General features: G+C 49.4%; 1 protein-coding gene across 1 annotated transcript; it reads left to right on the forward strand.

The window, feature by feature from the left end:
- The first annotated feature begins 1,919 nt into the window (after positions 1 to 1,919).
- On the forward strand, positions 1,920 to 24,261 carry NUDT3 (nudix hydrolase 3). Its single transcript, XM_048328424.1, has 5 exons — positions 1,920 to 2,258; positions 12,991 to 13,101; positions 20,386 to 20,430; positions 21,060 to 21,144; positions 21,858 to 24,261. Exons 1-5 carry the CDS (start codon positions 2,160 to 2,162, stop codon positions 22,025 to 22,027), a joined length of 510 nt encoding a protein of 169 aa, XP_048184381.1. The 5' UTR covers positions 1,920 to 2,159; the 3' UTR covers positions 22,028 to 24,261.
- The last annotated feature ends 532 nt before the right edge of the window (positions 24,262 to 24,793 follow it).

The following is a 24,793-nucleotide window of genomic DNA, read 5'->3' on the forward strand; positions in this document are numbered from 1 at the left end:
TGGGAGCGTCCTTCACTAAAAACAGGTTCTAGTGAAGGAACTCTCCAAGTTTAGGGGGTGTGGAGGTGAGTCCTGGAGGAATGTGGGGCCGTTTCCCATCTGCCCAGGGCGATGCCGATTCCCGGCGATGCAGCAGGGCTGGGCTGGGACAGAGCTGTTCTGCACATGGAAAACTCAGCTGTGCCAGCCCGTGTCCCTCTGAGAGGGCTACAGGACACGCGGGTGGCTCCGCGTGTCCTGCACCGCTGCGGTGTCACTCGTGGGGCACCGAGGGGGGGTTGGCGGCCGCGTCTGGGGGAGCCGAGTGCTGCGGTGGCCGCCGCCCGCCGCCAGGTGTCGCTCGGCAGCCGGTGACCGTGATCGGTAACGGAGCCGGGATGGGCGCGGGGTCACTGAGGGGGGACGGACACACAGACACCGACCCGCGGGGTCACTGAGGGGGGACGGACACACAGACACCGACCCGCGGGGTCAGTGAGGGGGGACGGACACACAGACACCGACCCGTGGGGTCACTGAGGGGGGACGGACACACAGACACCGACCCGCGGGGTCACTGAGGGGGGACGGACACACAGACACCGACCCGCGGGGTCAGTGAGGGGGGATGGACACACAGACACCGACCCGCGGGGTCAGTGAGGGGGGATGGACACACACACCCGGAATGTCACCGGGGGGATGGACACCGACCCGCGGTGTCAGTGGCCGGGGAAGCGGACACACAGACACCGACCCGCAGTGTCACCGGCAGGGGAATGGACGCACAGCCGGGGTGTCACCGGGGGGATGGACACGGACCCGCGGTGTCAGTGAGGGGAGATGGACACACACACACACACACACACGGAATGTCACCGGGGGTGGAACACACACACACACACACACACACACACACGGAATGTCACCGGGGGTGGAACACACACACACACACACACACACACACACGGAATGTCACCGGGGGTGGAACACACACACACACACACACACACACACACACACACACGGCATGTCACCGGGGGATGGAGACACACACACACACACACACACACACACACACACACACACACAGACACACGGAATGTCACCGGGGCTGGACACACACACACACACACACACACACGGAATGTCACCGGGGGTGGACACACACACACACACACACACACACACGGAATGTCACCGGGGGTGGACACACACACACACACACACACACACACACGGCATGTCACCGGGGCTGGACACACACACACACACACACACACACACACACACACACGGAATGTCACCGGGGCTGGACACACACACACACACACACACACACACACACGGAATGTCACCGGGGCTGGACACACACACACACACACACACACACACACACGGAATGTCACCGGGGCTGGACACACACACACACACACACACACACACACACACACGGAATGTCACCGGGGCTGGACACACACACACACACACACACACACACACGGAATGTCACCGGGGCTGGACACGGGCCCGCGCTGTCACCGGAGGGGCGGGGCCTGGCACGAACCCGCGGTGCTGCCGCTGCTGCAGCGCCCCCTCGCGGCGCAGGGCGGGCGCCGCTGTCCCCGCGGAGCCGCTGTCACAGCGGGGCCACGTGCGCGCGGCCGGCCCGGCCCCTGCGCCGTTTGCGTAAGGCCATGCGCCCACCGCCGCCGCTCCGCGCCGCCCGCCCTATTCCCGAACGCGGCCTGAGCCAATGGCGCAGAGCGCGAGAGCCGGGGCGGGGGCGTGGCGGCGCCGCCTGCGCGGGGGGAGCGATTCTGGAAGCCGTGCTGCGCCCTTTGCGTAGCGAGCGCGCCGTCAGGCCGGAGGGGCAGCGCCGCCTCCCCGCCCGGCGGCCCTACGCCGTTTGCGTAGCGAGCCCCAAGATGGCGGCGCGGTCGTCGTCGGCGGTGGCCGGAGCGCGGGCGGCAGCGGCGGCGCGGCCGGGAGTGACGGCAGGGGTGAGGCGGGCGAAGGGCGGCAGCGCGTAGCGAGACCCACAAAGCGAGACCCAGAGAGAGACTGTCGTGGGCAGGCGGTCCCCCCGCGCCTCCCTGTCCTTCGCCGCCCGGCGGGTCCCGCCCGCCCCCGCCCTCCGGGCCGCGCGTCCTCCGGCCCCGCCACCCCCGGAGCGGAGGATGATGAAGCTCAAGTCCAACCAGACGCGCACCTACGACGGGGACGGCTACAAGAAGCGGGCGGCCTGCCTGTGCTTCCGCAGCGAGAGCGAGGAGGAGGTGAGGGCCGGGCCGGGGGCGAGGGCAGGCCCGGGACCCCCGAGCCGGCCGGGGTAGGGGGACTCGGTCCGAGCGGGGTTTTATTTTTAATAAGCGCAGTTCAGCGTCGCTGGGAGAGTTGGTGCTTCCCACTTGGTTATTCCTCTCCGCTGGAGCCGCGGAGATGCCCGGTGGGCGGCGGGACAGGCTGAGGGGAGCGCGGCAGGGGGTTTGGCAGCCGAGGGGACCGACCACGCTGGCAGAACTTCAGTCCAGCACATCACATGAGATGGGAGAGGAAACCTGACCTTGGATTTATAAAAAGAAACTGGGATAAAAGGGGACTGATGGAGTGCCAGAAGTTGCTGTCCAGAGAGCTTGGGAGGAAGTGGGAATTAAAGGTGGATTGGTTGGTTTCAGAGCGGCCGCGTTGCTAAGGGGTTGCATTGTCCGGGAAGTTACAAAGAGAAACTTCGCTCCGATGTGCGATTTTACACGGGTCTTTATTGACACCTCCTGAAGGTGGGCTCGGGGCGCTCAGAGCAGCAAGGCTGCAGGTTCCCTTCTGCTGCTGCTGCCGGAGCCGGACGTACACACTCCACTGCATTTGCTGTGCCCGAGTGGCTGTGCTAAAGTCTTTGTTCTCCTCATTATCATATTTGTAGCTACAGGAAATCGGAAGGGAATGCAGACAGTTCACTGGAGGAAAGGCAATTAGCATACATCCAGTTATTATTTAACGTGAACGAGGCTGCACAAGCCCTTTGTAGCTGTGCTGGCGTGATGAGGAGTGTCAGCATTTCAGCAGAAATGGTCTGAAATGACAGCAGTGTTGGTGCGGCATTCAGTGTAGCTGGTCCTTCCCACGGGCTTCCAGGAAATTTATGGACTGACCATGAAGAAGAACATCATTGTTTGTGTGATGATGCCGGGGATGCTCAGCACGGGTGGGTGAGGGCGTTGGAGTGCCTTGATGCCGTTTTACACCATTAGTAGGGCAGTTTGCAGGCTCTTCTCAAGAGGTGGAGGCTTGGCCATGTGTGACTGCAGTGTGGTTGAGGGTAGAAAAGTACTTTTGACAGGTGTCTGAGGCAATCAGCATGTGACTGGTTGTGAGTTTTATTTTAACACACCTCAGCCTGCAGTGTTGTACAGGCTCCAGCTGATTCCTCCGGCCCGTGGGAGCTGGTGACAGAGCCCTCGTGGTGCTGGGGACATCGAGGTGTGTTAATGACAGCTGTCAGAGCCCTCACTGTGCTGGGACACCCGGCTGTGGGGCAGTGTCACAGTGCTGACCCAAGAGGTTGAAGGAGGAAAGTGAACTCGTTCCAGAGGCATGCTGGCATGGGACAGATGCTTCCAGCAGGCTCAGCTGTCAGGCTGGTGTAAGGCTGAGATTTAAAACCACTTTTGTGTCAGTTGTGTCTCTGCTGTGGTCTCCACCTGCAGTGGATTGAATGTAAACTCATTCAGGCTCTAGTTTCTAGGTAAGAGCTGGAGTAGAACAATTTGTTTCTGGTTTCAGGCAGGATTTGAGGGAGCTGGCTCCCTGTGCTGGTTGTGCCGGGTCATTCCCAGGGGTCTGTAAGCTCTGGGAAGGTTTTTGTGTGCAGGGCAGTGGAGGTTCTGGGTGAGCGCCGTGTTGTCCCTGTGGTCGCTGTTGGTGGCCTCGTCCCTGAGCTCCCAGTGGCAGCTGGCAGTGGCTGTGCTGCCCTGGGACACCTCGGGGAGGGAGCACTGGGTGCTGTGGAAGTGCTGCAGGCTGGGCTGGAGTGGGTTTCCTCGGGATGTGCCGTGTGTGTGCTGCCGGTGAGGAGCCGCAGCAGGAGTGAGGCAGGGAAGGACAGTTCTGATCTGGGAGCCTTTGAAGGGCTGTGTGTGGTACCTGTGAGTTGCACCCCAAGCTGAATCTGCATCCTCTGTTCCCATCTGTTATGCTCCTGCTCTGGGAGCTGCCCAGGAAGAGGGCTTTTCACAAATACATCTGGGGAAGTTTTTACCCAATCCCGCAGAATTAACTCCACTGGGACGGACTCTGTGCTCAGATCCTGCACTTGGCCTTGGCCAAAAGGCATTGAAGTTAAACTTCTGTCAATGAGTGAAATCAGCTAACAGGACACCTTATAAATTTTCCTTTCTAATTATTTCTTGGGTTAATTCTGATTTGTTGGCTTTTAAATAGACTTCAAGAGAAGTTGACTGGTGCCCACTCACTGCTACTTGCACTTTTTTGATAGCAAACAAGGTGTTGCCTGTAAACGTTTAAGTACAGAGTTGTAAATGGCTGTGAAAGTTTTAATGGTTTGCTCTTGGACAATAATACTTTTTAATGTTACTGACGTATTTTATTATTGATTGCTTCTATTCAAATGGAAATTGAGATCTATTTAAAAGGTGTCTCCAAGGAGGAGAGAAAGAGCCAGAGCCAAAGTATGTACATTAAAGATCTATTAAAAGCTTAGTGTTGGAAAAAAAGAGAGAAGAAAAGAAGCACGTTTTGATAAATAAATTAAACTTTCTATATTAAAGTAGGATTTTTCCTAAGACTGGCTGTTTCTCATTACTGTGTCTTTTAAATGCTTTAGAGACAGTAGAACTTTGCTCTTGTCTTTCTTCATTTCCTGCTATGAATTCAAAAAACACATTTTTTTTCCTGTTTCCAACCCCTCATTAGTTCTTGAAATAAAAAAGTTTGTCAGTGAACAAGAAAAAATAAGAGAATTCTGTTTATACTTACAGAGGAGGCTACTTTCTTCTGTTTAGGTGTTTCCCCCTGACGCTTCAGTTCACTGATGTATTTTTCTTTGAAATCTTAGCGATCCCCAGAGATTGATAAAACACCATGTCCTTGGTTTGGTGTTACATTTGCAAATAAAGAGTCTTAACAGAGAAATACTTCATTCTTTTTTAGTTTTTAAGTGATTTATTTTTTCCCTATGCTGCTGGAGGTCGCACATTGTCTCTGCATTGCATTTGGAAGCCGCTACTTTTGGGCATGAAAAAAGCTCTGGAACGTTTTTGTAAGACCAAGCATTGGCTGAAAAGATGCCTTTGTTACATATTCCTTTAAAAAGCAGCAGAGGGAGAATTCATTTCAACATGAATCTCAAATGGAGAAAATAAATACATTTTTTGGGCATTGTGGCAACCCCCCAAATTGTGTGTGGTTTCCCAACAATCCTTGGGCAACAGGGAGAGCCGGGGCAGCAACGGGATTCATTCAAAGAGTGGGAACAGACTTCAAAGGACCTTCCAGCAGCCAGACACCAGGACTTTGCTATTCCCATCTTTTCACATGGAGTGAACTCCCGGGATATTTGCAGAACTGTGGCAGGAGAATGTGGAGGGAGAGCTCCCGAGTCCTGTGCTACCTCTGGAATCAATCAGTGCGTTCATTGCTTGGGATGTCCCTGCCCCTCAGCATTGCCATCAGGGTGTTATTTTTACATAACACACATATTTTTTGTGCGGACCAGCTGTTTTCATGAGGAAACATCCCAGAAAATGCCCCTCATGCCTCAGTGTGCCGCAGCAGATGGAGCCGTGCTCCGGGTGGCGTTCGACAGGAATAAAGAGGCACCGCTGGGCCGTGGGTCCGCGGCTGGGGCAGCGGTGGGTTTGAACATGCCCACATTGTGTCTGTGGAAGGACAAGCTGCTCGTTAACCACGGGCATTTTTAAAGACTTTTTTTTTTTGAGAAAATGCCTCTGGAAGAATCTTTTCTGAGCGGTGAATGAGGCCTGAATGGAGCTGGGAGAAGAGAGGTTTCACCCAGGGGCCGGTGCCCTGGCACACGCCGAGCCCTTCGGTCAGGGGGAGAGCTGGGCCGGGTGGCCCCTGGGAAAGCCATTGGAATGCAAACGAACCTTTTTTTCTTTTCCTTCTGGCCTCTCCTGGGCCGGTTTTACTCCAGCTGTGATGTCACGCAGCAGAGCTGGGATTGGAACCCGCCGAGTGTGGTGGGGATCACGCGGTGCTCCTGGGCTGTCCCCTGTGCCTTGGCCCCAGTGTAAACCAATAACAACTAAAACCATTCTGAGTGCTTCGCTGTTGGGATGTAAGCGAATCCAGCATCATATGATCATCCTGCTTTCCGTGGAATACACTCTCAGAATCCCTGTTCTGATGGCTGGGCTTGGCCGTGTGCTCCCATCTGCTGCATAAAAGGGTTGTGGTTGAACCCAAATAAAGTTCTCCTGGTCTGCTGCTAACCTGTTACTGCATCTCCAGGGGGCTAAGGAGCAGCTTGGAAGTGGATCTCTGGCCTGTGCTTCTCCTGTCTCTCTCAGCCCTGTAGATTGCGTAGAACTGTAGATTGTGCTCTCCAAGAGCAGGAGCATGGATAAACCTCTGCAAGACCTGTCTTTCATCTTAAAAAGTGTTTTGCCTTCCCACAAAAGCAGCTGTCACTAAACAGTTTTACAAGCGATTCCACAGTCTCTTGTACTTTCCCAAACAACAAAAGAATGAAAATTGTTAAATTTTCACTTCATTTACTGGAAGCTCAGCAAGCTGTTGTGAAACTGAAGAATTGAGTCAGTTTTGTTCTGCTGCAGCTCAGGGAAAAGTGATGAATATGGAAAGAGGGTGTGCTCCACCCTTGGTCTGTGGAGAAGGACCCAACAGTGGTGGCTGTGTCTGTTCTCTGCAGAACACTGCTGTGCAATCTCTTCCACCTCAGATCCATTTACTGCTTGGCTAGGAGCTGGTTTTCCTACCTTTTTCTCCTCACTCTGTGTTCTGTGCCCCCCCCCCCCCCCCCCCCTTTTTTTTTTTAGAAAAAACCCTCACATCCAGTTGCCTGACTTGGTTCATCTCAGCACCCTTCAGACAAACTCCTGCAGTGTGGAGACAGGTACCAGCATTTGGGGGTGCACCCAGCAGGGACTGCTGCCAGGGGACTTAGTCTTTCCATGGATGGTCTCCCACAGTCTGGAAAAACAGCTCTTTCCCTTCTTAGTCAAAAAACCCCAATGATGTGCTTGGAATTTTACCTTCTTTTAAAATAAGGAGAGTTCTCCTGGTTTGCTTGGATAGAGCAAAATTAATGAACTCAGTTCTACCTTACAAATAGCAAACATCCGTGTGGAAATGCCGTAGATGACATCCAATGGGAAGCTGGGCCTCTGTTTCTTTAAGCACTTGTTCTTTTTCAGCCCGAGTGACTGACTGCACAGAACCAGTTAAGGATCTCTCAAATTTTGTGTATTTGTTTCAGAATTCCTGTCTCTGCTACTGGATATTGCACACTGACTCTGTTCTCAGAAATTTCACATTAACCTGTGAAATTTGGAGAGATACGATTACCTGCTGGGTAGATTTTTGTCAGATGTTTCAGGGATTGCTTCTCCTCATGCTGGTGACATATATTGATGCTGTGTGTAGAATTAACTACTTGTATTTGAGCAGCTTCCTAAGAGTTTGTGTGTGCTGTATTTCCTGAATAGGGTGGTTAATCAGAAAAGCGTGCAGCTGCTGACAACGAGAGTCATTTGGGCTCTGTAAAAAGCCCAAATACCCCTTCATTGCCTTTTTTTCCTCCCTTATTCAAAAGGGCACTTTACAAGCCAGTATTCCTTCTGGAAAAGGTTTGCCTGGACAAGTTGTGTAAGCACTGAGTGGTCACCAAACTGGTTTTGACAGGCAGAAATAGGTTCTGGGGTTTGGGGTCTCTCTCTGGGAGTGCCCCTTATCAGCCCTTGGCTTCTGAAAGCAGCGGCCGCTGCTGCAGGCAGTTCAGCTGCTCCCAAAGCCTGGGAAGGCATGTTGCAGATAATTTTTGTGGTTATCTAAACCATAATTTCACTGGAGAGGGAGGACTTGGGATCGTGTTCCTCCCTGGTAGGAGCAGGCAGTGGCTCTGAAGTCGCAGGAGCACTGCAGTAGCAGTAACAGGACCCGTGGAGTTCTGGAGCCAGAGCAGCAGCGCGGTACGTGGTGATTTATTATTGTTATTCTAACCAGCAGCCTAAAAACCAACAGAATCTGCTGTATTTTTTCCTCTCTGGTTATAGGACTGTAGGTGTGATCCAAGCACTTGAAATGACTTGAACTTCTTCCAGTTCACCTCTTGCTCCCATTCCAAAACTTGTGCTTTACTTCTGTCAAGTTCTGTAGCACGAATCCCATCCCCTTTGCGCGTCCTGCCATGAATTTCCCACCTTTAGTTCCTGGGTACCACGTTGTAGGTTAAATCCCATTATCCCACGGAGCCTGGTGCAGGTGTGTGTGCAAAAATAACACTTGTCTAAGGAAACGTATCCTGTTGAGGAACAGGAATGCTCCTGGCAGGACAGGCTGTTATGGTCAGAGGAGGGATTTCTGTGGCTGTTGAGAGTGTGTGTTGTGGTCCCAGCTGCTGACCCTGCCAGGTGCAGGGCCGGCTGTAGCCCTGCTGACCACGGGCTGGACTCACTCCTGCCATGTGCGAGCTCCGGAACGTGCCTGGAATAGCAAGAGGGTGGGAGAAGCCCTCCCGTAAGCCCTGGCGTGTGCCCTGGGGCCCTCCTGCCTTTGCAGTTTGGCAAAACGCGTGATTTGTTGGGGAGGCCGTGTTGCTGCCGGGGAAATGAGATTAATTTTGCACAGCTTTGGTGACAGCAGTGTCCCTCTTCTCCTCCCTGCTCCTCCAGTTCTCCCCCCCTTGCTGGTCACAGGGCTTAAAGGTTGTTTGGTGTGGTCAAATGAACATCTCACTTTTGTCAGGTAGAAAAGCATTTCGGTAATGATATTTGGGGATTGGGAGAATGTTTGTTAATTTTGAATGAAGCATCCAAGGTGTTTGTTACGCTGGACACAGCGCCAGCTCTGGGATCTGCCTGGCCATGGGGCACATGGGAGCACAGCTCAGCTCCTGAGAACACACTTGTTTTAAACTGAAACTTTGAGACAAAGGCAGATCGTACAGCAAAAGCCTTGCAGTCAGCCATCTTCTCCTCCCAGCTCCTGCAGCCTCTGCGGCAGTGTTTCCTTGCAGGCTGTGCTCTGATAAATGATGCTGGAGTGGGAAATGAGTTGCAATGCCGGGAGGTTTGTGCTTCAGTCGCTGTGCAAACAATGTGATTTATGGCTTAATGTTGATAGAAAGCACGACAGTATTCATAGGAAGCATGTCAATATTGAGGGAAAGTCTGAAAATATTGAGAGGAAGCCTGTAAGGCAGTGCAGAGGCTGTGTCAGGAGCCAGCAGCTATGTATCGGCTCCTGGCAGCAGGAGGCTGCTGGGCCAGACCCCGGATTTAACATCTTGCCTGCTGTTCCCTGTGCTGGCTGCCAGCTTGCCGGGCCCCGGCTGGCACAGGTGGATAGCACTGGCTTTTCCTGGGGGTCTGGAAGGTTCTCAGCTCATTTTCTACTCACACTGCAGCCCAGCTTCTCACAGGGCCATGGCCCTTTTCGTCTGCTCAAATGCTGCTGTGGAGCCTCTTTTGAGGAATCCTTTTCCTTATGGTGTTGCTGCTCTGGTTTTATTTATGGGTGGTGGTTGTTGTTTAAATCCACCACAGCGTGGAAGAACCTGGGAATCCCTCTGCCTCTGTTTCGCAAATGGGGAGTTAATTCTCTGCCTGATACTGGTTGCCCAGTTTTTGCTTTGCAGAGCCCCATTATTCCTGTGAAAAAAAATCCAGGAAAACCCCTCCATGTGGATACAGTAGGTTTGTGTGTAACTGGGTTGTTTTAAAGTCAGCACTGTGTATCGGGGATGCCCAGGATTTATCCCAGGGACAAACTCTTTTCCCCTTTTCCCATGGAGCTCCTTATTCCATGTGGCTGTCTGGGCAGCCTTAGATGTCTTGGTGTGTTTCCTGTCTCCTCCAGGCGGGGTTAGTCCTGCTCAGGTTTGTTTGGATTTGTTTGTTGTGTGCAGCTTTGAAGGTCCTTGCCATGAGGCTCTGCTTCGAGCCCCTGCTGCACACTTCAAACTTGGCTTGTTTTTCTAAACTTTCTCTTTTGTGGGGGATTGTGTGTGAAAGTTTCAGCAGGGCCACCTCCTGCCTTGCCAGACAGGCTTGTGTTGCTCACTTCCCTGCTTTGAAATGACATAATTGTCTTTGAAATCCTGGAAAACACAACTTGGCCATGTGACGTGTTACCTGCAAATGCTTTTCCAAAAAGTCTTCAAGACGTGGCTTCAAAATCCAACTCCAAAATCCCTGGCAGGCCAAGAGTCTCAGTAGCCATCTTAAACACAGTTGCCTGGCAGGGATAAAATGGAAATTTCCACCCTTCTTATGTGTTCTAGCCTGATTAAAAAAAATAAAATAAGTAAATTTTGTTGTACTTTTGATGGCTATTTAGATTAAATTAACTACTTCAAAATGTATTTAAATAAAAGTTATTTATGTAATAAAGAAGTTAATGAGCCAAAAAGCCGCCTGTACCCTGGGCTGGTCTACTGGAAGGTAGCAGGGGATGGAATGAGATGGGCTTTAAGGTCCCTTCCACCCCAAACCTTTCTGGGATTTGGATGATGACAACCTTTTCCTTGATCCCTCTGAATGCATGTATCGGGATACGGGACTGGTGTTGGAAGTGTGATTTTTTTTCCCAACACAGCAATGTCTCCCCCTTGTTTGGAACTCAGCCCCTTTGTCTTGGGAGAGCTCATTGGTAGCAATATCCTGTTTGAAGTTGTTTTAAAAGAATGACCTTGTAGGGCTTGTTTCTTGCTCTCTCTTGATGGGATTTCCTTTTTATTAAACAGGAAATAGTCTGATTACATAAAAGTGTGAGAATGACAGGTTTTTCCTTCCCAGCAAGGGTTGTTCATGTTAATTCTATTCAGAAAATGCTCAACTGCCAGAGCAGCTGAAGTTAATTTACTTTGCCTCAAACCGTTGTTTACACCCAAAAGTTCCTCCTGATGTGTTGCTGAGGCATTGTCTCAGCCCGAGCAGGTTTCCTGGAGCAGTCTGTGTCCAGGGTTCCACAGCAGATCCTTGTTCTCACGCCTGGAAGGTGGCAGGAGTTCAGGGGTGTGAGGTTTGCTGTGCTGAGTTTCAAAGATCTCATTCTGCAGCTTTTAAAAATATTTTTCCACTTTTTTTCCCCGCCTTGAGCTGGAGCTCTGAATTGCAATGGGAAGTGGCAGAGCTGGTGCTTCCTTACCGGGCAGCAAAGGTGCACTTGAAGTGGCTGTTCCTGCTCTTTCAGCTTTGTCCTTGGAATCACCAGCTGACCTGGAGTCAGGAATTAAGAGTCCAAACTCTTCTGGACGATGAGTGAGGATGGAGTAGAAGTCAAGTACTGTGCTAGGAAGAGGCACAGTGGCAAACTGAGGTGGCTAGGGATGGCCTGGCAGGGACTGGCTGCTGTCCCGAGGGCTCTGAGGATGAATGAAGTTTACATTCCCTATTTAGGCATGGCTTTCTGGTGGTGCTTTACATGGACTGGATGCCTGGGGGAAAGGAATTCTGCCTTCCTCTTGGAGAGGGCCAAACACTCAGGATGTCACTGTAAAGTAGATGCTGTTCTGTCATAGCCTGGCCAGAGGACAGGACAGGCAGGGACCATCCCACTTGGAACTGTGGAACTGCGGTGGCCCTTGCAGCTTCATTTGTTTCCAGTATGAGTTTGGTCAGTTGGCAGATGAGAATTTTCAAGATAAACCAAAAACCGTGGGAAAGTCTGGAAATCTTGTACTTGTTTTTGTTTTGGAAATTTAATTTTGAGTTCTGTAGGTAGATTGCTTTTGATAATTAGTGCGAATCTTTTCATATCCTACTGGCAGCTCACTGTTTCCCCAGTAAAGCCTGGGATTTCAGTGTCTCTGCAGTGTAACTCCCGAATGTCTGACACTGTTACAGCTGGCCTGGAACCTAATTGGACTGGTATGCTGGAAAGTTTCTGGAGCAAGTCTCTTTGGCTCCAAGCTTTGTGCCAGTGAAATGATGAAGTACAACAGGATGACTCTAATGAACGAGCTTTGTATAGAGAGCTGGACAACAGTATTAGTTTTGTTTTTAGTTTCCATCTCTGCTCATGGATGTATTGCAAGTCGATTTAATAAGCACAGCGTCTCGCTGTTCTTTGGGACAGTCTGTAGCCAGTTGAGAGTGTTAGTTAGAGTTTGTCTTGCTGGGAGGTGGCAAGTCAGAACCTGAACTTGTACAGAGCAGAATTGCACTGGAATAAAATGTGTTTCACAAAAAACTGCCACAAAGCATGTGTATGGCAAATCCCTCCTGGGAGGAAGGTTGAACCGTTTTTCTCATTCACAAAAGTCTGTCCTTCTGTGCAGCCCTTTCCTAGGGGGTTTTAAGTTTAATAGGTTTAATATTGGCTTTTATTTTGCTTATACCTCATCGAACAACCTCCTCTAAACCGAAAGTAGCCCAGTGCTGGCTGCAGAGCTGGGGTGAAGGTGCTGAGCAGCATCTGGGCATTTCTCTTGTTGCCTGAGGTGTATGCCAAGCTGTGAGGACTCTGCAGTGAACTCACACTGTGAGTGATGCTGTGTCCAGTGCAAACGAGTGTTTTGGTGTGCAAGGGCAGCTTTTCCTACAATGCATCAGAGCAGGGAGAGGCAGTGACTGAAGCAACACGGAGTGTGGGAGTGCCTTGGTGTCAGTGCTCATGGAATTTCCATGGCTGTCTGGATGGGGCTGAGGGAAGAGCGAGTATTGGCAAGGCCTCGCCTTGGGTGGGTCATGTCTGGGGGTGTGTGAGGCACAAAGACAATCTCTGCCCTTCAGCTGGGCCCTGAAAGGGAGCATTGGGGGTGCCCCATCAGCTGTGCTCTGCTCTCCACAGGTGCTGCTGGTGAGCAGTAGTCGCCATCCGGACCGATGGATTGTCCCCGGGGGTGGCATGGAGCCTGAGGAGGAGCCCGGCGTGGCCGCCGTGCGTGAGGTCTGTGAAGAGGTGAGTGGCTTCACCCTGCACTGTTAGCCCGGGTTCTGTGGGTTTGTTTTCATCACTCTTCCTCCTTCTCCTTGAGGTGGAGAGTGAGGTTGGGTCGCTGGTGATATCCCCATCCCACGTGGGAGAAAAATGGAGTCCTAAATAAAGAGAACATGGGAATGTAATTAAACCTCTCTGTTGGAATGAACTTGTCCTTGGCTGATACCTTTAACTGAAAATAAAGTTCAGCTTTAGTCACTTCAATGTATATGTGATGATTGCTTCGTTTTCTCTGCAAGAGAACTCAAAATTCAGCTGTGCCTTTGTGGACCTGCCTAGTAGTTGGGTAGAAGGTAGAAATAAACCCTTATGAGCCACTAGAAGCACTCCAAATATAGGGACCTCAGTATGTTTTGGTTTAGAACACATGGTGAGGTTTATGTGAATAAGTGAAATTGGCCATAAGTTACCAGCAGCAATTCCTAAAGTGTGCATGGGTTGGTTGCTTGGTTTGGTTTTTTTTTCCTTTTTGCATGAAGCTGTTTCAGGAAGGAGATCAAATAGCAGATCAAACACACATCAGTGGGCTGTAGGGAGAAGGCATATTTTTCTCTTAAAGCTGGAAGAACAATTTTTTTCTTCATAAGAAGTGTAAAGGCAGCAAATGGCAGTTGACTGCAGTGTATGTAAAACATGTCTTTAGAATTTGCTTCTGAATATTAACCAGCTGGGGAGATGCTTGGGTTCAGAAACGACTGCATAATTATGGATGGAATGACCAAGTAGGTTCACAGTTACATAAGGCAGGATTAAAAATGCTTTTAAGAGGGTTATAAATCTTTGTGCTCTGTGCAGAACAGGAATCAAGAGCTAATTGATGGGACTTGGGAGGAAGCTTCTCCTGTCGCTGCTTTATTGAATTGTCTGGTACATGCAGGTTTCTTCCTGAATTATTTGGAAGTACCTGCTGCTGTCTAACAAAACTCTGAATGTTTGTACTGCTGGACTAACCTAATACGGCAGATCTCGAGTTGTGTGTTTCTCTTTGGATGTTTTTATAATCTAGCAGTGTATCAGAAAGAGATTATACAGTCAAAGTTTATTTTGTTAAGTGTCTTTAGGTCCCTCTAATACTGAGAATTGTTGCTTGCAAATTTTATTTCTAGCTTGTAGCCCAGCTCCTGCTTTTCCAGTAACTCGGCAACCTTTCAACCACTTTACAAGCCAAAGTGAGTGTAACCAGAACAATAGAAATATTTATAGCTGCAGAGTCCTGCTTTTCAGCCCAAGCGTTATTAATAATGAAGTGATTTGATACAGAAGCCCAGGGTTCATTCAGGAGGTGCAGAGCTTCGCCTCTCAACTCTTAAAATAAATGTGCAGGGATGCTCCCTGCACGGGCAGCAGCGCCCTGGGAGAGCCGCGCTCTTTCCATGACAGCGCTGCCTGGAAGGGAGCCCTGGCACGGCTCCGGCAGCGCAGGAACTGGTTTGGGCTGGCTGAGATAATCCCGCTCCTCGGCTGGTGTTCCCTGCTCACGTGGAGCGGTGCCCACTGCCAGTGTAACTCAAGCCCTGGCAGCCTGGCAGGGGTGAGTTCTGCTCAGCGAGGCACCTCTGCCCAGCTGCTCCCAACAGGGAGCGGCGGCAGCTCGGAGCGCTGGGAGCACCCGTGAATCACCTGGGCACCTGCAGCCCTGGGTGGTGCAGGTGAAGGAGCTGACACAGATCTGTCTGGTGTGAGCGCCCTGCAGCTGCCAGTGGTGTTGGCAGAGCTGTAGGGGTGCAAGGCCTTTCCCAGATGGGCTGTGCTCCCGTGCTGCTGGTGATCTGCACACAGAATTATCCCCCACATCCGTGGCCTCGGGCTCCAGGAACTGTTTGCTTCGTGCAGGGGGGATGTTGTTGGAGCACAGCAGGAGTGTTGGGAAGGACAAGAGCACCCAGCTGCCCAGTTCATGCTATTGGTTTGGCAGGAAGGGTTTCAGGAGGCTGCTGGGAGCCCTTGCTCTCCCTTCCATGTGTTTTGGGGTCAGTTGGAGCTGAGGCTGATTTCTGAGTAGGTTTGATGTTTTTGCTTCTCTCCTGGGACAGCCGTGTCTGTCACTTGTGGGGACACAGCTTAGCTGAGCAGTTCCAGTTTGCTGCTCAAGCTGGGAGAGGGAAAATCCAGTTTTCCCCATGTCAATGAGCAATGCTGCTCAAAGCTGTGGGAGAAATGTGTGGGGTTTCTTTCCTTGACTTTGGTATGCCTTTTCCCATTTTTAATAAGAGCCGGTTGGAAGAGCTGTAAGGACTTGTGACCCTTCCCATTGCTTGTGGCTTTGAGGATGACAATAGGCTGTCCCTTCTCAGTTCATTCTCTTTTGCCTGGTGTGCATTTTTTTCAAAATATTCTTCCCAAAATGAACATTTTAATTTCTGCATTCACTGTTTTAATTTTACTGTGTGTGTGTGTGTTTGGGTTTATCAACATTATTGCTGGAATAATTGTCATCTAAAGTTATCTAACTTTTCCCTCTTCCTGTTCCCAAAATGAAATGTTGATTCTGAGTGAAGGCTGTGATCCCTCTGTCCTGGTTCAAGTCCTTGTCCTAGTTTGAGGTAGTCTTTATCTGTATGAGTCTGCACCAGCACAAGTATTAACATAGACAGGTACCAACACTTGTCATGCTTGCTGTTGTCTGCATGAAATTGGAAGTGACTGGAGTAATTGGGCATTGTTTGTGGCAGAGTGACAGTAGACACACAGCAGCTCTGGGTCAGAGCAGCCTCTTCAGAAAAAACCTTATTTCTGACAGGTTGTTGAGAAGTGCTGGAGTCAGTCCTACAGAGCTGGGAGCTCCATGTGCATTCTAAAGTTCACCTTCTGGAAGGTGTGTGCCCTTTTCAAACAGGTGTTGGTGCTCATGGAGTATGTTTTTTGCTTAGGAATAAGGGGTTTTTATAAGTGTGAGCAACTGATGAACATCATGGTGCCTTAAACTTATTATAGAGTGACTTTGAAAAAAGCCTTCACACTCATCTGTGAAACTCAGCACCAGTTCATTTTTCACTTAGAGCATTCTTCACATCCTGACCTTTAAATACTTAGTAAATGTCAAATTTTATAGCATTGCAGGAGTGTTAGTTGTGCTTTCTTCATGGGAGTCAAAAGCCAGATAAGCTGTGCTTGATCTGTGATCAAACAGGCAATTGGTGCCAATATCAAGAATAGTCCATCGTGGCAGTACTTTGATCTGGTTGCTGGAACTATTTTTTCCTCTCTTCTAAACATACCTTATAGATAATCTTTCCTGTTTCATGTATTTTGTTAGTGATTTAGAACACAGATGTCGATATCTTTCAGTGCTAAAATAGGAAGATTGTTTTTAAAGATGAATGATAAGATGATGGCCTTGAACTCCTCCTAGTTGGTCATACCCAGTGCAAGTGGTGGCTCAAAGTCACTGTCCCTTAACCCTGGGTACTCGAACTTCACAAAAACGAGTACAGTGTCTGAAAGTTCTTCATTCTGACATGGAATTTCATTTCTCTTTCACAAGTGTAGAAGCAAATAAAGGTGTCATACAGTACAGAATTAGATGAATGAGTCTGACTCTCTCTGAGATGGCAGAGTTTGCCCAGCTGGCCTGGAATCAGCATCCTTCAAACATGTCCCCAGCCCTTCTGGGTGGGATTTGCACCTTCAGTAGTGCAGGTCTTAGAGCAAAGATTTGGGTGTTCCACCACAGTCCTCTTGCCCAGCAGTAATCTGTAGTAGATGCAGGCTTTGAGCCTAATAGAGCAAAGTAAAATAGCTGAAATTCCAACCCACATTTTCCTTAGCTCAGATGGAAGGAAATAAAAGCTGTCCCGAGGAACAGATGGTGTTGCTGCAGGCTGCTTTTTGCATCTGACCCCAACTTATTTTCAGCTTTGAAACCTGAACCTGCTGTTCTTGGATGTCTTCAGTAATTTTTCTTTATTAAAACAAGTTGTTCCAAGAGCAGCAGAACTAGTAAAGCTTCATTTCCTCCGTGTTTTTGTTCCTTGTCCTGAGCTCCCAGCCCACCCCTCTGGGTGCGGTGGGGGTTTGAAGTGTGTGCTGGTCAGGCAGCTGGCTCTGGCAGTGTCTGTGGCTGATGTGCTCTTGCCAGAGCTGCCTTTTTCTCCTCCCCTGGACTCTGGACACTGATTTAGATCAGCAGAGCAGGGAAAAAGCTCCTTTTGCCAGCTCTGTGTGTCCTCTGTTGTACCTGAGCGTGCCTCTCCCAGGGAATCCTGTCGTGTGATTGCCTTGCTTTGTTTCCACACCTGCAGTTGGAACAGTTGGTGCTGGTGCTGTCCAACCCCTGTTGATGGGTTCAGTAACATCCTCCTAGGATCCTCCTAGGATTCTCCATGTACTTTGAGGATTGCAGCACGGGCTCCCTGTGCAGCACTTCCAGTGCTTAGAGGGGTACAAAATCAATTGTGCTGCCTCTGCCTCACTCACTGTTCTGGCCCAGGAGGGCACAGCATTCTCAATCCATTTACTATCGAGGAGAAAATTCCTGAGTCATCTGCTGCAAATTAAGATTTAAACCCTGCTGCAGTCCTGGGTGAGCCTGGGACTGTGCTTTAACTCTCCAAGAAAATTTTCTTGGCCTATATGAAATGGAGAGAGGGGGAGCTTGCCCAGGGAGGAGCCTGGCAATTGTCTTGCTGGCTACCAAGCTTGACTTGTTAGTGATAACAGCTATAGGTTATTTTCTCATAGGTCTTGGGCAACTTCTGAGTTAGAAATTTGTGTGAGACTGTGAATTCCACTTGCATGGTTGTCGGTTCCATTGTACCGAGGCCAAGTCTCCTGTTGGTGTGGGAATTTATCAAAAACAGGTGTATGACAATCCTGTTGGTGTTGGGTGTCCTGTGTGTTGTCTTTAAAATCCACTGTACCTGGAAAATGGACTGAGAGAGGCATTGGCCCCCAGGAGCAGTGACTGATGTGTTTTGCAGGCTTTAGTAAGAACTTGCTTTATAAAATCAGCCCAGTGCTTTTTTGAACCGAATCATTCTTTTATGTCACCATTTACAACTGCACATGAGAAGTTCGTGCATGAAGCAAAGCTTAGAGCTTTCTCAAGTTGTCTGATGATAATTCAACATGATTTTTCTACAGGACATGTTTGTCTTGGTATCGTTTTTTGTGCCTTTTTGGGCAAATAAGACCAGGCAGGACAGAGCAGGAAGATCCTGGTTTGCAGACAGTGTTATTTCCATCGTCTCTACCAGCACAGAAGGAAGGGCTCCCCACCTCCCTCTGCTACTTCCAACACAGTTCTAGAGCTGGGATAAACTGCCTGGGAGGTTGGTTGAGCAGAATTCATCCTTCATCTCCAGGCTGGCCAGTTGCCTGGAGATAGATTTATTTCTATTCAGACTTGAGAGTTCACTAAACCATCACAACAGCATCCCTGGCTTTTGATTCAGTGCCTACAGGTAAGGAGAGCAGAAATTCAACAGCATTTTCCAGGAACCAGCAAAGAATTGGCTTAAGACAGTTATTTTTCAGAAATATTTGATTATGCTTCACCTTTTAATGCATTCATGTCCGTATGTTGTGAAGGTGGAAGCCTCCAGTTCCTCCCTGTGTTGCTGCTGCCTGTTGAACACGGCTTAGCTAAAAATACATCCCAGTGCTGAAGGAGTTCCTTGAGGGAAATGCATTTGAAGCATTTGCATTCCAGATGCCTTCGGAGAAGGCTGAGCCCAGGTCAGCAGGGTTGGCAGAGGAGGTGGAATCGCTCGCCCGCAAAGGTCAGGCCGGCTCTGCCCGGCCCGTCCTGCGCACATGGGCACCGACCTTCATGGAATTGCTGCTCCTTCATGGAATTGCTGCTCGCTCCAGAAATAGCCCCTGGGGTCACAGTCAGTGGGGCACCTCTGGGCTAAGCAGGATATCAGAAGTACTGGTGAGACAATAAAGCCTGAGTCCAAAAATGAAATAAAAGATTGATCTATTCACTTCCTAGAAGTGGAGCTCAGTGAGTGCGTTACCGAAAGGATTTATAGATTTCTGTGACTGCTTGTAGTGAGGGAGCTCCAGCCCCTTTGCTCCTGGGGCAGTTCCACATCAGCTCCTGTTGGAAGCAGGAGTGAGGTGTGCTCTGGCTGGATTGTTTGGTGCCTGTTCATGCAGTAGGCTGGAACTTAACCAGGAAAATCATCTCATTAAAGAAAATTCTTCCTTTCTGACAACATGAGACTGTGCAGCAGCTGGTCAGCAGGACAGAGAATTTGTCTTATCATTAATGTGACCCAAACATCTTTTTTTAAAAAAAGAGAAGTCTGGCATAATCAGATCTCTGTCTCTCATCTGCAAGAGGCACAATTTCCCTGGGCTGTTCATGGGATGTGTTCCAGCTGCTGGAGACGGAGCCGACTTTACCTCCCAGTTGTGGCTGGGTCGTGTGCCAGGCTGCGTGGGTTGGTTCAGACCTGTTAAATCATGGAGCAAGATCTCATCTTGTCTGTAGCACTTGAGTTCCAACTATTTACAGTCATAAAAAGGAGGGAATATAAAGCAAGGGCAGAAGAGTGGGCTCGGATTTTGCACGGAGAGCTGAGGAGGGTGGGGAATGAGCCAGCAGAGAGGTACCAAAAGGGACACCAAATGTGATGGAGTGGTACATCCTCAGTAGTACTCAAATAGACGAAACTGTTGCTTAGATCTCTTGATTTGTGTCTCTGCTTGATTCAAGAGCTTTATTTCAGCATGGATCTGCCCTTTGTGTTATGTCCAAACCCCTCTTGTGCCTGCTGCCGGGGCCACATCACAGCATTTGGTGCTTTTATTGGCTTGTTTCAAGTGTGTGCAGGACACCCCTGAAATACCTGGGAGCTGTCACGTTGCTCTTGGAGTGTAAGTGGATGTTTTACACATACTTTATTTCCTTAAACTCTGACTTTGAAGGGGTAAAACTGCTAAACCCCAAAGCCAATGTTCCCCGTGCTCAGGCTGTAATAACCTGCAGAGGAGATTGTGGTCACGAGGAGTGTATTGTTATGCAAGGAGTAACTCCTCAAATATTTCTTCTTCCTCCAGATTGAATTCAAAATTGTTTGAATGTAGGGAAACAAGAAAAAAAATCCTGGGAATGCTTGGATGTTGAGTGCTTGGGATAAATTTCTGCTGCTTGTCTTGTGACTGTGTTGGTTTAAGATTAGCAGAATTTTTGAGTGTTCGCTTCCTGTCCTAAAGGAGCCGGTCCTGCTCAACAAGTAGGAAACACATACTGAGCTGTTGTTAAAGCATGTTTCTTTTCTCTTTTAACTTCCCTAGGCTGGAGTGAAAGGGACGTTAGGAAGATTAGTGGGAATTTTTGAGGTAAGTTTCAGACGTGGGCGCTGTGAAATTTTGTTGCAAAAAATCGTCTTGGAGTAACAATGGCTCTACAGGGTTGTGGGGTGAGTGGGTGCTGGTTTGGTGCAAACTTCAAAGTCCCTGGTAAATAAAAACACACCTGCTCAGCAGTTCTGGTGTTTTCAGTGGGCGCTTCAGTGAAGTCACTGGTGATAACTGGTGTGACTGAATATTCTCAGGGCTGCCAAAAGCTGGGGAGTGGGGTCCCCCTTCATTTTTAGCACTCACAGCCACACCTGGCAGTCAGCAGGTACCGGACACGGCTCTTCTTGCTGTTGTTCTGTCACTGACTCTTTCATGTGAAATAGGTAAAAATCTTCCCAGCTGAAGAACTAATTTGTAAGCGCATCAGTCCACAAAGCACTGCTCCACAGATCAGGAACTACACTTTTGAGTGTCCCTATTAACGCTTTCAGACCATCTCACATTTAAAACACAACAGTTTTTAGCAGCTACGAACAAGCTTTGATGTGGGAGGAGCTGCACCCAAGGTGGGCAGTTTGCATCTTGCAATTGCCCAGTGCCCCCCTGCCTGAAAAGGTTTGTTGTTGCTGTGGGAGCTTGGTTGTTACTGTGTCCCCTTTGCCTTCCAGAACCGGGACAGGAAGCACAGGACCTATGTTTACGTACTCATCGTCACCGAAGTGTTGGAGGACTGGGAGGACTCGGTCAATATTGGTAAGCTTGGTGCTTGCTGCATTAACTGATGGAAACAAACCACAAGTCAGCTCAGCATCCCTCTGGGACCTGGAATCTGTGTGAGTGTCATTGGGAAAAGTGGCAGAGGTGTGTCCTTTGGTTGCTTGGGAAAATAATTTGTGGTGAAATTGATGCTTTTGTTACCTCTGTGGCCCAGGAGAAGCCAAGTAAGTGTCCAGCTGCCTCTGCAGCAATTCTGTGTTTAATTCTTCCACTGGAAGGTACCAAGCAAAGAGCATGAAGAACTGTCCTGTCTGAGACTAGAGGAAATACATGTGGGTTAATCATTCCCTGTTATCTTTGAAATCGTTGCATTTGAATTGGATTCCCAAATGGAAATGAACCTGTTGTTGCCACAAAGTTTGTGATTGCACTGCAGCAAATGGAACATGACTCTCCTCAGGGTCTTTATGGGAAGAGTAAGAACTGAGAGCTGTCCACAGGAAACTGAAGTCTACTTGCAAACTGATGGAAATTGGCTGGTGCTTGGTGTGTGTGTTGTGAGTTGCCTTAAAATGAGCATCTGGCTTGAATAGAAATAGCAGAAATAGCAAAAGAATGTTTTTTTAAATTAAGAAATGCAAGATGGGATGTGCTGCCCTAAACAAACACCTGTCCCTGGGGATGGGGAGGCCCTTGAGATCAGAGAACATTGTTAGGTTGCATCTACTGATTTCTCTCTTTGTCCCCAGGAAGGAAAAGGGAATGGTTTAAGATAGAAGATGCCATAAAAGTTCTGCAGTATCATAAACCAGTGCAGGCCTCGTATTTTGAAACCTTGAGGCAAGGCTGTCTGGCCAACAACGGCACCCCGGTCATGACCACGCCGTACTCCGAGAGCTCCGTGTCTGACATCAGATGACTGACGACGTCCCTGCGAGGGCAATTCCCAAAAGCAGACTGAGACCTGGATTTCCCTCCCCTCCCCGTTTCCATGCCTCCTCCCTCACACCAGGCATGGGCAGCCGCCTGGGGCAGAGCAAGTGTTCAGAGTGCTGCGATTTAGTGCAAGGTGGGATTTTTTTTTTTTCTTTGTTGGCTTTTTTTGCTTTTTTGTTTTTGGATCTGTATTTTGTAAAATACATTTTGTGCATGAAGTGCCCCTTTCCTGGTACTCCGCTGCCAGCCCCGCCTCTGCCTCATGCTCTGAAGTGTCCCAAGTGTCCCCTTCGTGTCACCCCAGCCAGAGCCACTTTTTTTTTTTTTTTTTTTTTTTAATAGAAGACTTCCAATGTGAGATCAGCTCTTCAAGTCTTAGTCTGTACTGTAAGGTGCTGCTCAGACCCATGTGGGTATCACTTGCAGCACATCTGTATAAATTTTTTTTTAGATGGAGGATCTAACATTTTAATTTCGTGGGAATTTTTTTTTTTAATCCTGGTCTGCTTCTGCAAAGAAGGGTTCATAATTAATCTGTTTGCCTTTTGTTCTGTTTTTTAAAAACACACATTCTGTGACAGTGCTAGTGGCTGGGCCAGTTTACTCCCCATCCAGTATCTCCCGATTTAGTGCAGTGACACTTGAAGTTGAGGGCAGAGTTCGAATCACCTGCAGACATCCCTGCAGACATCCCTACGGCTTCTCCGACAGCTTCCCAATGTTTCCGCGTTTCCATCCGAGTGAAACCACAAGGAGCTGGTCTGGAACCGTTGGCCAAAACCAAACAGCCTCAGCAGCACTGCGGCAGCACCCGGATCGCGTCGGCTGCGGCGGGAATCGGGCTGCAGAGGGGTCAGACGGACAAACTGGAGTGTGGCTCACCAATGCTGTCCCCTGCTCCCGCTGCGTCCTGCTCGTGTCTCTCTTGTCCACATGCCTTACGCCGTGCTCAACTGGAGACTTGGGATTTGTGCTGAAGCGTCGGCTCGTGCTCACCGAGTGTTGCTGCCGCGCTCGGAGAACCACGCGCGTATCCCTGAAGAGAAGTCCTGGGGGGAAAATTCAGGTGTTCGGTCTCTTGTCCTGTGGTTCTGCAGCACTTAGGGTCGCACTGTGCAGCGTGCTCGGAGTGTGCCCTCCGTGCGAGGTACAGCTGCCTCCGGCAGCATTCCGGGGGAGCAGCACAGGAGAGCTCCCCGATGCGTTGGCACACTTCACACGGGGGTTTGTTGTTTTCTTGCTGTACGTTTCATGCTGTCTTGATTTGCCAACAGTGTTGTCTAGTTGGGAAATAAAATGGGAAAGGTTGGGGTTGGGGGGTGGGTTGGGGCAGGTACAAGTTTTGGGAGGGGCATTAATTAATCCCTGGCTTGGGACAAGAAGTGGTTGCTGAGTTCAGTAACTTCTCCTTTGTCAGAGCAGAGCCAAGATGTGAAATTAAATCTGCAGTACTTTTTTTTCCTTTTTTTTTTTCCTGCTCTTTATTTAACAAAAAATATTCTAATAAACACTCACTGTTCTGGAGCTTTCTCTGAGAAGCGCTTACAATATGAAAATCTGATAGAAATATCCATGGAGCCTGGGACAAGGGGGAATGGTATCCTTGCTGTTTTGGCAAGAAGCTGTTCGTTTTAAGATCCTCTTCTGTTCCTTTCCTTGTTCTCCCTGCTTTCATCGGTGTGGAGTAGCAAGGCCAAAAGTAGTGTCAGTGATCGCTGACATGGAAAACCACGCGTAAGGAACAGCCCATTATTCAAGGAGTAGCTCAAACCCAAGCATCTGGAATTGAGCCTAAATTACACCAGTTCAGCTCACTTCAACTTAGAGACGAATGTACAATCCTTTCTCACTATGTGCTGGTCAGCCTGAACCAAACTCTCAAAAGGGCTTGAATATTCTGTCTGGAAGTGTCCAAGAAATTCCCAGAGTCGCTGTCCCCGTGCCCTGCGAGGCACCTGACACAGCCGTCTACTGCCTTCGACGAGTCTTGGTCTCTACTGTACAGATTAGTATGTTGGAAATGCTTTGCAACAAAACAGCTGGTACTCCTGAAAGAGTAACTGCAGTTTTAATATCAGCAGCATGCACACTTTTGTTTTTAAACTAAAAATGTTTTTACAGGGCTGTTAAACTGACAATTTAGGGTAGAATATTGTTAATGACTTGCTAATGGCTTATTTGTTTGGGTCAGAAAAAATAAATTGTGCCAAGAAAGTGTTCTAATGTGGCATGGATTGATGCTGTTACCACGGAGTGGCTGATGTTATGCCTTGTAACTGGAAATGGCTCCTGGGGCAGGAATAGCCTTGATTGAAGAGATGCAAATTTCAGACCAGGCCTTAGCCCTGTGCTCCCTGAACCTCTCCCTGCACCACACAATTCCCATCTTCCTCAGCATCTGAGGTTCTCTCTAGAGCTGGTACAGCTGCAACCCCAGCAGCTGGAGTGGTTTTATCTATACTGGTGTTAATTGGTTTGGGACTGACAAGTCGCCCTGTCTGTGTGAGGAACAGGGGAGCTGCTGGGAGCATGGCTCTGGTTCTGCAGCCCGGACGGTGCTGCTCAGTCTCGCTGCTGGGGCCACTGTCCTGAGTGTGCCAAATCCCAGGGGATGAGCCTGGGGCTCCCAGCCGTGCTAGAACTGGTGCTGTTCCGAGCTGGTAGCGATGGATGGCGGGATTCTTAACCTCAGCTGGCCTGAACCTTATGTGGAGCAGTGTCTCAGCATCCCATGGGAGCAGTTCTTAGC

This window comes from Corvus hawaiiensis, chromosome 24 (genome assembly GCF_020740725.1).
Source record: "Corvus hawaiiensis isolate bCorHaw1 chromosome 24, bCorHaw1.pri.cur, whole genome shotgun sequence".
Classification (NCBI taxonomy): Eukaryota; Metazoa; Chordata; class Aves; order Passeriformes; family Corvidae; genus Corvus; species Corvus hawaiiensis.

What these genes read in the sequence shown, in the direction of transcription:
- NUDT3 (XM_048328424.1), top strand. Translation starts at nt 2,160, where the DNA reads ATGATGAAGCTCAAGTCCAACCAGACGCGCACCTACGACGGGGACGGC. An exon ending in TGCGTGAGGTCTGTGAAGAG is followed by an intron (nt 13,102 to 20,385) that starts GTGAGTGGCTTC and finishes TAACTTCCCTAG; the next exon opens with GCTGGAGTGAAAGGGACGTT. An exon ending in GATTAGTGGGAATTTTTGAG is followed by an intron (nt 20,431 to 21,059) that starts GTAAGTTTCAGA and finishes TTTGCCTTCCAG; the next exon opens with AACCGGGACAGGAAGCACAG.